Raw genomic sequence first — 13,986 nt, forward strand, 5'->3', positions numbered from 1 at the left:
TTTAGTTGACTTTAACATGATCCAAACACGTGAATTTGTGTTACTTATAAGAAATAGTGCCATTTTGGCCTTTAAATACTATATACATATTAACAAAATAACATAACAGTTCTATTAATGTTAAAATATAAAGGAAACAGAGACATTTTCCTGACCTTGGATGATATATTTCACAATGACAGCAGCGGGGAACCACCATCTATTAGATTTTTTATCAATATGTAAACCTCACGTGGAAAATGAAATCATAACTGAACAAGTTATGCACATGTCCATAACACCTCAGACTAAAAAAATACCTATTAACAACTGGATCTTGTGAATATAGATTAAGTCCAATAGATTGTTTGTATTCATATGGATATGTAAGCTCTACGTTCACAGATACCCCTATTTTTATTAGTTTTATTAGTCCAATCTTTGTACGCGACGCTGCTTATTAGCTGTTGCCTAACAGCTCACAGAATGGCTCTGAGTTTTTTTCAAGTACAAACGTTTAGTTCAGTGGTTCTCAACCTTTTTTTACCCATGGACCCCTTTTCCCTTCTTTTTTTCTTGGTGGACCCCTTCATAACTATTGGTCATAAGAAGACAATATTCTATTTTTCACTAATATAAATTTTGAGATTTTAATAATCAAAGAAATAGTATATAATTAAGCTTTATTTTTAAATGAAAACTAATTTAATGCAAATAAAGTATTCTACAACAATTATAATAATAATGATAATTAGTAATAATAATAATAATCAAAATTATTGTGATAATAATTCTTTACCAATATCTTGTATTACAATATTATAATGTTTCTTCCATGGTCAAGCCCATGGAAATCAGAGCTCTTCAGGCAATTGAATTCACTGCAGCATTTATTTATGTACACTGGTTAAAATTTTTGATAAACCAGTTAAAGTTAAGTGTGTGATAAGAAAAAAAAAAAGAGATAGGCATATTTATTCAATGAGATCCCTGTGGTTGATGCTGCTCGGCGAGGTTCTTTATATCTGGTTCCATCGATGTTAATGATAGTCGAAGATCACCTCTTTTCACAATGTCAAGTCTATTGCGAGCTTTTGATAACAGTTGAGAAACACGACTAAATCCAGATTCAACAAGATAAGATGTTGGAAAAGCAATAACGTAGAGCTGTGATTTATTCCAGAGCAAAGGGTACTTTGTAGCAACATCATTTGTCTTCCATACATTGTACTTTCCATCTTTGAATTGTGCACGCATTATTTCATCACTTTGTAATTCGATGAGAGGCTCTTGCAAAGATATGTCTATATCGGCAACATTAACTTCGAAAGGAATTGAAACCCAAGTCGGTATAACCATCATGAGTAGATCACTAAACCGAGTTTGCATATCTTCATGCATATTTTCCATATATTCACCATATAATGCAAGATCTTCATCTTGCAAATCGCTGCTAACAGAGGCCAAACAAGGAAACTGTTCAAATGCACGACGCCTGATATTATTCTTATACAACTGTAGTTTTCTCAGAAAAGCAGCAATAGCACTTTTACTAGATATCAGATCGGAATCTTTTCCTTGGAGCTGTTTATTAAGTGAATTCAATTTTTCAAATATATCTGATAAGAAAAACACATCACATTTATTTGCAAGCAGCTGTTTTCCAAGTTGTGTGTTAGCAAGAAAGGAAACAATAGAATCCCAAAGTGCAATGAAACGCTGAAGACAATTCCCCTTTGATAGCCATCTCACATCTGTATGTAATACAAGCCGCTCAAACTCTTCTCCATTTTGCTTACATAATTTATGAAAAAGGCGGTCTCGGAGAGAATTTGATTTAATATAGTTAACTACGACAGTAAGGGCATCATGCAAACGTGCACTCATTTTCTTTGCAACTAAGTGTTGACGGTGTATCACGCAGTGAATACAAAATACTTCCGGGACAGCTTTTTTTAAATGTGCAATAAAACCTTTGTATCTGCCTGTCATAGATGGTGCATTATCAGTAGCACAAGCGATTATATTTTTGAGTGGAATATTGTTTTCCTGGAAATAAGTAACAACTTCATTAAAAATTGTTTCACCTTTTCTGTCTGTCACAAGACTTCTAGCAAAAAGCATTTCCTCTTTGAGTCCTTCATCATTGTTAAATCTAACATATGCTAATAAAATGGCCTAATTATCTCTTAAAGTGGATTCATCAAGTTGAAGGGTAAACTGTTTCACTTGCAAATAGGCTATCAATTGTTTTTCTACATCCTCTGCCATTTCATCAATGCGTCGTGACACAGAAGAGTTGCTTAAAGGGATGGAATTAGTAATTTCACTTGCATTTTGTTTCATAACTGACGAAATTATAACAGACACTGCTGGTAGAACTACTGTTTCACCAACATTATGGGGTTTTCCTGCCTTTGCTATTATTTTGCTAATTTCATATGATGCCAGTAAACCATCACTCATTTTACACACTTTGTTATTAAACAACTGAAACACTGTTTTTCTAGCTTGGAAATCATCACGAAGTTTTTTAAAGTATTCTACTGGTTTATCTTTCTCTCCTGTGTGCTTCTTTTCTAGATGGATTTTTAGTTTACAAGGTTTCATACTATCATTTGAAAGTACATCCATACATATGAGGCACATTGGTTTCGTTTCATTATGTGGTGTTGGAATAAATCCGTAAGACAAATATTCAACGGAGTACTGTCGGCACTTCTTTTCACTTGGAGCAGCCATGGGATGTCTGCAAAAAAAAAAAAAAAAATATATATATATATATACATACATACATACATACATACGTACATACATACATATATATATATATAATTAATATATATACAGCTGGTAATACAATTATTGCATTTCATAATATCTAACTATATATATCGCTATTCATGTTTAGAAAATTTTCGACAAATAAAACACATATTTAGAAACAGAGTGCATGGTAAATGTTCAAGGTAAAACTGGTAAATAGAAATGTTATAGTTAAAATAACTTGAATGATTAAAAAAAAACTATACAAGTCATTCATTATTATCATTAGGGTCACCATTGACATTTTTAACTTCCTCAAAGCTGATAATTATATCAGATAACTGCCAAGATATGAATTAATATTTGAAATTTGTATCAAAACGGGAAAAAATTGCCATTTTTCTCTTCAGTCTTTTTATACTTTTATACTGGGAAATAATTTTTTCATTATTGAAATGCAGAAATTAAAAAAAAAAACGAAATAATGTCTGTACTAGGAACTATTAATATCTCTTACCTTTTCACGATGGAGTTCAACGTTAAACTAAAGTGAACTGCTTAGGTCAAGTCGACATTTTAATAGATTTTCTCCTAGAAGGGTTTAACAGATCGAAGTATTTCTGGAATAAATTCCCTAAGGAGATTAGTATGGGAGGGCGAAGGTCAGACAGACAATATAATAGGAAAAGAACCGACTGCCTGAGGCACATATTTAAAACCAGCTCTTATCACTTCTTTTTTTCTTTTTTTTTATTGCTTTCAAGGCGATTTTCTGGAAATTTTTCAAAATCTAGAAAAGACATCCAAATTCGTTTGAATGTCTACTTCAGCTATTTTCACGTCCAACCAAAATTACTGTAGAAATTGAATTTTTAATAATAAAAACCATTCTGAGTTGGTTTTCTTCATGGACCACCAAAATATCATTGTGGACCCCCAATTTGTTATGTTTTGCCTGTGGACCCCCAGAAATATTCCATGGACCTCTAGGGTCCATGTGGACCCCGGTTGAGAATCCATGGTTTAGCTCAAAGTTCTGTCACTCCCTAACCGATTTGAGATCTCATTACAGTTTTGGCCTCAGCAGGTCAAAAGTTTCCGAATGGTTATTTGCGCACGCCCAAGGTCTGATAGATTACCCAATCCTCCGTGAAAGAATTTGAGTTTGAGAGTAGACTCATAGAGATTGTGAGGAATAATACTATCAAATTGGGTATAAGCGTGCTCTTCGTTTGTTATTGTTTGGTATAAGTGTGCTCTTCGTTTGTTATTGCTGTCGCACAAAAATATAGCTAATAAAAAAGGGAATGGGAAGACCTCACAGATTAATTTACTCTAATCCTTTTTAAAATAATTTCAAGTGTCATGGCTAATGAAGATTCCCTTCGTTTTGTTTTTGATATATTTTTTTTAAATCACATGTTTGTATTTTAGTGCTTTTGTGTCTTATGAAATATAGTTTGTAAAAAACGTAAAGCTAGTTTCAAATATAGTAAGATAATAAGTGGTGTTAGCTTTTAAGGATTATTGCTTCAATAAATGTATAGTTTCGTGCCAAACCTACATGAACACATTATGAAAAACAACACAGCTTCTTTCCCCGTGTCTGACTGAACATAGCCTTTTGAATAATTAGTCCTAAGTTGTTATCTTGTTTCCTCATGACTCATTACACAAGAATCTACCGCAACAATTTACAATTTTAATAAAAAAAAATTGACGGTATTAAATGCAAGGTTTCTCAAAACCACCGTACTAGTTCTATTCGCAGGGAGAAATTACTCGAAATGTTTCATATATTAGCTATTATCTTTAATTTTTCAAATAAATGTTCTTGATACTTGCAGAAAATGGCTTTAATTGCAAAATACATTTTACTTTCGCTGACATTTTAAACTCATTTTTAATATGTGTTTTCCATTAATCTTACTTCATGCTCGAATTTGACGACAATAGGCGATGAAAATAGGATATATCTATTTATTGATTAAAAACAAACCAACTAAATTAATAATAAATTCTCTAGGAACTATTATGGCAATTTCCATAAATAACTTTTTCAGTTTTAAAGGTGTGTGTGTGTGCGTGTTTTCGTATAGCAAAGCCGAATCGGGTTATCTGCTGTGTCTACAGAGGGGAATCGAACTCCTAATTTTAGCGTTGTAAATCCGTAGACTTACCGCTGTCCCAGCGGAGGACAGATTAAAAGTACTAGGATATTTCTTCCCATGTGAAATTAACTCTAAACATTTTTTAAAAAACAGTACGTATTATCTGAGGAACAAGCGTTTTTTGTTTTTTTTTTTGGAATTTCGCACAAAGCTACTCGAGGGCTATCTGTGCTAGCCGTCCCTAATTTAGCAGTGTAAGACTAGAGGGAAGGCAGCTAGTCATCACCACCCACCGCCAACTCTTGGGCTACTCTTTTACCAACGAATAGTGGGATTGACCGTAACATTATAACGCCCCCACGGCTGGGAGGGTGAGCAATTTTAGCGCGACGCGGGCGCGAACCCCGGATTACGAGTCGCGCGCCTTACGCGCTTGGCCATGCCGGGCCGAGGAACAAGCCATCGTTCCTCAGACGTCAAGAGTAGATATTTTGTATCAGCATTTAGTGCATAAATTTTATTTTGTTTTTGTTCAGAAACTAAGACTTGTTCACTTTCCGTTTTTTTTTACATTGATGCTAATTTGCAATTACATGCTTTTCGCGAACATTGAAAACTGCAATACACAAAATAAAATAATACATATTATTACTATGGATTTTTTTTGCTTGTATTACAGATCGATTAAAGTCAAAACTGAATGTCATCATTGTTTCTCCTGATTTCATTGACACAATGAATATGTAATAAATGCATAACATTTAATAGCTAATTCATAAAATGTTTAATTATTACACGTGACACTTAGCAGGATTTTTGAGCTACAACAAGCGGCCTGTAAAAATCGAATCAATTTATTGACGTTTTGATTGGATAAAGTGATTACTTGTGTCAAGAATTCTGAAATTCCAGGTTCTTTCGTAACAAAGATCACCGATAGGTACAACATTCTAACAGCAGTAGCATAATGGCTAAAACATAAGTCTGTTAAATAGTTTCAGGTTAGAATATTGCTGTGTCTTTTAGAATAAAGTTATAAGCTTTTCAATTATTATATTATATTATTATTTAGTATGACATACTCGAGACAGGTAACATCTGCATTCTCAACACAGCTGGTATTGGTGTTAAAACTTTAATTAAAATAAAGTACAGATCAATGGGTCTGTACAATAAACAATAATGATCGAGACTGACACTTGGAGAACGTCGTGGTCAGGAGTGAATGAAGTGGCTATTCAGATATCTTTAACTAAAGTACTGATATGAACAGCTGTGAGCCCTGCATGGCCCGGTGATTAGGGGACTCGCCTCGTAATCTGATGGTCACAGGATTGAATCCCCGTCACACCAAACATGTTCACACTATCAGCAGTGGGAGCGTTATTATGTTACGGTCAATTTCCATATTCGTTAGTAAAAGAGTAACCCAAGAGTTGGCGGTGGTTGGTGATGATTATCTGTCTTCCGCCTAGTCTTACACTGCTAAATTAAGGATGGCTATCACAGATAACCTTAGAGCAGCTTTACGTGAAATTCAAAAACAAACAAATAATAGCTGTGGTGACCCACAATTAAAGTGATCTTACAAAAATATGCTTATTATTACAGCCATTCTGACGATTTCGTTTCACGCACACCATATATTCTTTCATACTTTACATCTCATTGTACCTTTCATTGCTCGCGGCAGAACAGTGGCAAATTATTCTGCCTTTTATATTCTAGCAACTTACTTCTATAGCGCTCTCTATTATCAGTTCTATAAATCAGCGGAATGAATTAATCTAATCTAGATTACTTTATACGTCTATACAAAGTTTTCACTATTATAAGAATCACATTACACATCTACATTAATTTCACATATCCACCTAGAACGTTTAAAAAAAACGCAAATCATTTCAGTACATTGCAAAAGTGTCAGGACAAAGTCAAAAATTAGATTTCAGGCTACTTTCAAAGAACAATGAAAGTTTTAATCACACGTGAAACATCAAAATTGTATTAATTTTCATATTTAGTACAACATAAACTTAGTAAAAGTTTAGCAAACAGTTAATATTTTGTGTGTTTCCCTTTTGGTTTAATAACTGAAGACAGTCTTTCAGGTATTGTTGCAACGTATTTAACCAAAGTATGCTCTGGAATTTTTCTCAAAATGTCTCTAATACACTCCATTAAAATTACTTTTGATTTGTTAAGTTTTTGATTTATCAAATCCAAGTTAAGAATGGGGCTCTGTGGGGGACTTTGCGTCATTTTAATGACTCCAACGGCTTCTTTTTTAGCTAAGTAGTTTCTGCATAACTTGGATGAGGGTTTGGATCATTATCTTCTTAGTAGTAGAATCCTTTACTAATAATATGCAAACCACTGGGTTTACCATGACGGATGAATATCCAATGGTACTTGTGCTAGTTCATTATTCAATCAAATTTTTGTCGCCTCAGCAAAAACACACCTCCAACCCATAACACTGCCTTCCCCATGCTTAATGATATGAGCTATGCATTGAGAAAAACATGTTTCATCTTTCTTACACCCAATTACAACATATACGTTGAACCAAATACTTCAAACATGGATTCATCCGTCCATAACACCTGTTTTTAATTATTAAGAGTCCGTTTTTTGCATTTTTTTGCAATTTTCATATACTGAAAATACTTAGAGATCAAAGTAGAGGTTTTTTAACCACCTACACAACCAAATATTCCATTTTCTTTAAGTATTCTTGATACTGTAGATCTGAAAACTTTTCTGTCATTTAGTAAATGGTTGTTTATCTTATGCTTGAGATCAGTGGCAGTCTTATTTCTATCCAGAAGCCTCCATGAACGAAGATACTAGACATCACTATCATTGAGATTATGTGTTCTATCTATTCCTTTACTATTATCAGATTTAACCGTCTCGGTCTCACGATCTGGTGTGTTCTTGACAGTGTTTGAGGAGCATTTTAAGTCTGCAGCAATTTGTTGGAGAATCCAACCAGCTTTAAGTGAAGTTTTTATGCGAGCTTTCTGTTCTTCTGACAAATGTTTGCGCTTTTTGAGCCGTAGCAATATAAAAAAACTTAATATGTAGTGTTAAACATTGTTTTTATCAAAATATATTTGCTAGGTGCTATTAAATTGATTTATTCTAACATATACCGGTACCATATGCTAGCTTCTTGTTAGTTTTTTTTTTATATAGTTACAACACTGCATAGGGTACCATGGCAATTATTTCAGACTCTAAATTTGATCAGTACGTTCATTCAAGAATTTTGTTTGGTATTAAGCACAAACTACACAATAGACTGTCTGTGCTCTGCCCACCACGGGTATCTAAACCTTTTTTCTAGAGGTGTAAGTCCACAGATATCCCGCTGTGCTACTGGAGGGGGGCTATTCAAGCGGTACCCTTATTACATGCTCTTGGTACAAGTATATAAGAGTTTTAAAGAATAATAAGTATTCTTACCCTGGCTCATTCGTTTGTCAAGATGGTCCAGTGAAGCATTACCATAGTGTTGAAATTTACATTCACCAATGACATGGAAAAATTACCCCATAAAATAGAAACAATGACAAAATATTATTCTGTCTTAACACTTTTGCACAATACTGTAATCTTTATGTTTTTAAGTGAACGAAAACGAATGACATTTATTTTGAAAATGAAATTGTAACACATGTCAATTAATTAATCAGGAAAAGAAATAAAAGGCTCTAAATCTAAATCAATACATACGTTTGTTGAAGTTAAATAAAGACCTGATTAATTGGTTAATTTCTGACCAAAAACTTGCTCCACATTTCTATCTACTTTTATATAATTTAAGCATTGTGACTATATTAATCCTATGATTTATGGCAATTCTTTGAATTGTAAGACGAGTATAATAATATTTCAATTAAACTCTCTTATTACATCTTATAGGATTTTTTATTCTAATTTTGAAATTAATATAACTAACTAGGATACCCATACCCTGGACGGAAGTTATGCAAATCCATGATTAATAAAAGTTTATCTTAAGACATGGAAAGTAATTTCTTTTATATATATTTTTTAAAACCCTAAAACGCTACTTAAAACAGAAAAACACAAAATGTGAAACTGTAATTTTGCATATACCGTCATGGACCCAACAAACCTTCATGCTAAATTTGGTGAAGATCCATCGACAGGGGCAAAGTGATGGCAAAAAAAAAAACCGTAAAGCACTAATAAAACCGAAAATTGCAAAATTGAAAATTTGTATGTATTTCCCCATGGACCTAATGAACCTCCATACCAATTTTGGCGAAGATTCATCCACACCCAACAAAGTATTTACATGGACATATAACAGATAAGACAATAATATTTAAATAGATGGTGCCACTGCATTAAACCTGCGTGTGACGTATTCATGCACCTTGGAAATGGAGAAAATCATTGATTGAAAACAAAGGCGAAACTACTGCAAATATACATGTAAACAGGATAAACATTTCGCAAAGCTGTGGGTTACACATCGCGTTATAAAAAGGTTTTCCAGTATCATATAAGCAAGAGTTCCGTTACAGTATGACTCTATACAAGACGAGTTTTTACTTAATTCCAATTCAGTAACAACTAATTGAATAAATACAATATTTATGTATCACCCGATAATTTACATTTTACTTGATGAATATCTGGTTTTTACTATTTGTCTAAGATTAGTTAATAAATGTATATATTACAATTTGAAAGCTATATTAATTTAAATTTATTACGTAATTAACTCCTTTTGTTTTACATGATTTTAGTCATTTTTAATCATTCTAATGATATCCAAGCTCATTGTCTGTATAGATTCTGAAGTATTAAATATTATATCACATGAAAGTATATTAAACACCAACACCGTTATCTTTTAAAAACAACACACATGCGCTTCAAGTGAGGTTTGATTTTGAAGTTTTAGAATGCAACAGTTCTTAATAACAGCTATAATCTATATGAGTTTAAAGGCTTAATTAGTCGGGGTAATTCAACTGTTACTAAGCTAATTTTATTTACTGTGCCTGTATTATCAGGTGTCTATCTACTTTTCTGATTTGTAAAATATAATTTTTTTTATAATATGCCCTATATAAATGATAAATTTTCCATTGGGCTGAATACCAAAGAATATCGGAAAGAAAAGATAATTAAATTATCATTCGATCTTTCTTTTTATCAACTTCAAAAATAAAATAAAAACGTTTCTTGCAAAATGAATTTATTAAAAATATCATTCACTAAAAAAACTAATATTGTTTCTTGTTATTTAATTTTTCAATTTATTTAAAGGGAATCAAAATTATGAATGGAATTTTAACTAATTTATGTTTTTCCAAGTTTCAATCAAGTATCGTCATCCTAATGACGATAATAATTCATCAAGAAAAATCATAATTAATTAGGTCATCTTATAGAGACAGACAACTTATAAATTTTATTCAACACCAGTTACTTCACTGATTTATTTTATCTTACTTTTTCAGTATTGCTTCTCAGTGAAAAAGCAGTATGTCTGCGGACTTACAATGCTAGAAACAGGGTTTAATTACCTGTAAGGCAGAGCACAGATAGCCCACTGTGTATTTTTGTACTTAATTAAAAATGAAAAATAAAATTTTAAGTATTATATGAAACATAATCCACTTTATACTGTAATTTTCTTTAATTAAAACTTTAGATACTTTCTACTTAGTTAATTAACTTTTTATCTTTAAATTAGGCCCTGCTGGTAATATTTTAGCAGCCTATAGAGAAGCGTTACATGCAGTGTAATTGAGATAAACGCATATTGCTATTTGTGTAGAACTCAATCATTCATCAAACTTATATTTTCTTATAATAGTAATCCTTATAAATCAATGGTTTATGTCAGATAATGTCACCGTAAAAATTTGTATAACTCACATACGTGTATTTCTTCCCTTCACTGTGCTCTTACGTTTATAAATTACAAAACAAAAATCCACACGTTTTCAAAAGTTCCCTGTTTGTAAGATCTAGAAAATATGTTTTATTGAGGTTTAACAGTGATTCACTAAAAGTTAATCCCTTTAAGACTAATTAAGTATGTAGTTACAGTTTTGATGAAACAAGGAACATATTCTCTAATATTCAGATTTTATAGGTATTGCTCTCGATGAATTATTTCAAAGCGGCTTGTACAGCGTTGCATGACATTTACTTTATTCTGGCGTTTAAAGATATTTTCCTTTTAGTTTCCTTCCTGAAAGATAAGAGTTATGAATGTTTCAAGACGATTACAGTGGTGCAGATAATTATAGCATTACTCAAAGTTTCACACCTTTTCTGCGAAAAAATTGTATGTTTTGAAGCTGTAATGCATGTACATGTAAATGTATTTCTTAGATGATACAGTACTCTATATTTATTATACCATCAACCTCAAAGTTTGTGTGGGTGTTGCATCAACTGATTTTTGGTTGTAAATAGAGGTTCTTGGTGAGAGTCAGATTAGAAGCCTGTTTGCTATAACATGTTTGTGATGCTACTATGACCAAGGGTTCTGAGTTAACTTTATAGGGAGAAAAAAAAAGCAGTTTCTTTGTGCAAAGAGAGATTTTCAACAATTCAGATGGATAGAATGATTAAATTTAACCAGTCTATTGTGAGCGCTGTGTCGGGCAGCGGAAAGAAATAAGTAGGAAGAAAGCTTCTATAGCTTCGTAAGCAATTACAGGAACAAAGAATGTGAAAGAAAACTGGGTGATGTAATAATTTTTCAATCATTAAATATGTGCTTTAATATTAGTTGATTTATTTTAGTAGAAACGTTGGACAATATTTATAATGTGAACTAAAACATAATTTAAACGAAAGCATATAATAACTTCTAAAGTTTGAGCGAAACAACATTTGTTGAGACATTAAGACTGCGGCAGTTTTTTCTGGAAAGTGGAACGTTGTTCCACCTCTTTTACGATTTCTTAAACTATTTTTTCTGTTCTGTAAAATAAGACCCTGCCTGATCAGTTTCACAGAATTGTGCAGAAAACAGATACTAGATGGAAGGTTTAATCTAACTCTGTATAAGTTAATGATAATAATAACAAAACATTCTGCATGAAAAAAATAGTATTTGAAAGAGCAATAACTGACTAATATAGGAACGACTACTGGCGGTAGTGTAGAACCTAATTATGATGAAAATCGCATTGAAATATTACAGTTTTCAGTGCTTATATATGAAGTTTTCAGAATTCAATATCGTGACTTTAAATATTTCTTACTGTATACATAAAGTGTGTATTCGAGGTGGATTTGTGACTGTCATAATCCAGTCCAGATGACAATTTTTACCATCGAAGGAAACCTCGTGATTAATGACTAAAACAAGACCTGAAATGCTGATTATACACACACACACACACACTCAAAACTACAAATCTATAACGAAAAAATAAGGAGAATGTGGAAATTACTTTCTGTCGTGGGTTTATCATGTTGTATTTTAATGGTTCACCATCTTTCAGCACTCAACCACTCAGCTTCATAACAAAAACAAAAAGCTGGTATAAATTTCGTATCTAAACGAAACTCCTAAATGAAGGAATTATTTTAATTGACCAGAAACCTTTTGAAGATTAACTATGATGAAATAAATTTAATTTTATTAGTTTATGTAATACTGTGCAAAAGGGTAGGATAGCTGACAAAACGGCCCGGCATGGCCAAGCATGTTAAGGCGTTTAAGGGTCGCGGGTTCGAATCCCAGTCGCACCAAACATGCTCGCCCTTTCAGCCGTGGGAGCGTTATAATATTACGGTCAATCCCACTATTCGTTGATAAAAGAGTAGCCCAAGAGTTGGTGGTGACATTACAATTTATACCAAATTTATTCAAAAACCAGACACAAAACTGAAGTCTATACTATGTAAAAACTACACTGACAAACACCACACCAACATTATTTATAAAATACAATGTGATAACTGCCACGACTTCTATATTGGAGAAAGAAGTAGAAAAATGGAAACCAGATTCAAAGAACATAAAAAGTCACCTTCACACGTTTTCGAACACTGCAAGTCAAGTAATCACAACATAACCATAGAAAACACTCAAATACTAATTATAGAAACAAACATAAACAAACGCAAAATTAAAGAAGTCTTACTTATACAACAACTCAAGCCCAAAATAAACCAATACAAAGGAACACCTTCGTACCTATATTAAAAATACTAAAATAAATAATAATAATAAAATAAATAATATAAAATTATATATTCAAACATATATTAAGCATGCCCTCTACATTCCGACACTCAGTTACACAACCTCTTTCAAACATGTGGTCAGCTTTCGGTCAGTTACATTTGTCTTTCTTTGTGAACCTGACGATGACCAAAGAAGGTCGAAACGTTGTTCGCTCCTCCGCGTAAAAAATGTTCTTAACCATAACGACCCGTTTTTACATAAATATTTTGTCCAATCTATCTATCGAATCTAACAGTGGAGATAAAATCTATGTTCATAAAGGGTCTGTTTAATCTAAATGTAATGGGTGTATATATATATACTAATATATACTTTAAAATATAAATCTGAGAGACAAATTATTAATGAAAAACACAAAAACATACATACTGATATTAAGATAAATAGAATTAGCAGAATTTATAAAAACGTGCATGTTGAACTAGAGCAAGTATAAGGTTAACAAAGTAATTTATACTTGAAAAGCAAACGAAGTTTCGGGATCGCATTCTCTTGTGTAAATGTTTTAATTGTGAAATATGAAACTATTTTTTTTGGTTTAATTATATAGCTTCAAGTTATATCATCTCTCATCATCCGTGCTAACTCAATGGTTGTAAATATTTTATAAATTAGTTTTATATATACTTAAAAGCAGGGAACAGACCAGGTTCATGACGTATGTTTTTCTCTTTCACAAATAAGGAAATCTTAAGGACTTTCCACTTCCCCTAATGGAATTTCATTGGTCCAGCTGTCAGAGACGACAACACTTTTCAGACAAATTAGAATATTTGAAATCAGTACTGCTTTTGCTCTAGAACAGCCTAGAAACCATCTTGAATCGTTATATTGGTTTTGACCTTCTGAATCAAACCAAATCAACGT

At 32.3% G+C, this 13,986-nt stretch overlaps 2 protein-coding genes across 2 annotated transcripts; both read right to left on the reverse strand.

Annotated features, from left to right (window-relative positions):
* Nucleotides 1-957: 957 nt before the first annotated feature.
* LOC143233110 (zinc finger BED domain-containing protein 5-like) lies at nucleotides 958-2,103 on the reverse strand. Its single transcript, XM_076469025.1, has one exon. The coding sequence runs from the start codon at nucleotides 2,101-2,103 to the stop codon at nucleotides 958-960; it is 1,146 nt and encodes a 381-aa protein (XP_076325140.1).
* Nucleotides 2,104-2,157: 54 nt separating this feature from the next.
* On the reverse strand, nucleotides 2,158-3,765 carry LOC143233112 (zinc finger BED domain-containing protein 5-like). The gene is made up of 2 exons (XM_076469036.1): nucleotides 3,701-3,765; nucleotides 2,158-2,728 (listed from the first exon to the last, which is right to left on the reverse strand). Exons 1-2 carry the CDS (start codon nucleotides 3,763-3,765, stop codon nucleotides 2,158-2,160), a joined length of 636 nt encoding a protein of 211 aa, XP_076325151.1.
* Nucleotides 3,766-13,986: the final 10,221 nt, after the last annotated feature.

This window comes from Tachypleus tridentatus, chromosome 1, assembly GCF_004210375.1.
Source record: "Tachypleus tridentatus isolate NWPU-2018 chromosome 1, ASM421037v1, whole genome shotgun sequence".
NCBI classification, from domain to species: Eukaryota; Metazoa; Arthropoda; class Merostomata; order Xiphosura; family Limulidae; genus Tachypleus; species Tachypleus tridentatus.

Bases quoted from the DNA above. Each gene is read 5' to 3' on its own strand.
- LOC143233110 (XM_076469025.1), bottom strand. From the start codon at position 2,103: ATGCTTTTTGCTAGAAGTCTTGTGACAGACAGAAAAGGTGAAACAATT.
- LOC143233112 (XM_076469036.1), bottom strand. From the start codon at position 3,765: ATGGATTCTCAACCGGGGTCCACATGGACCCTAGAGGTCCATGGAATA. The intron at 2,729-3,700 runs GCAAAACATAAC...TTTTTTTTGCAG, and splicing joins ATATTTCTGGGGGTCCACAG to ACATCCCATGGCTGCTCCAA.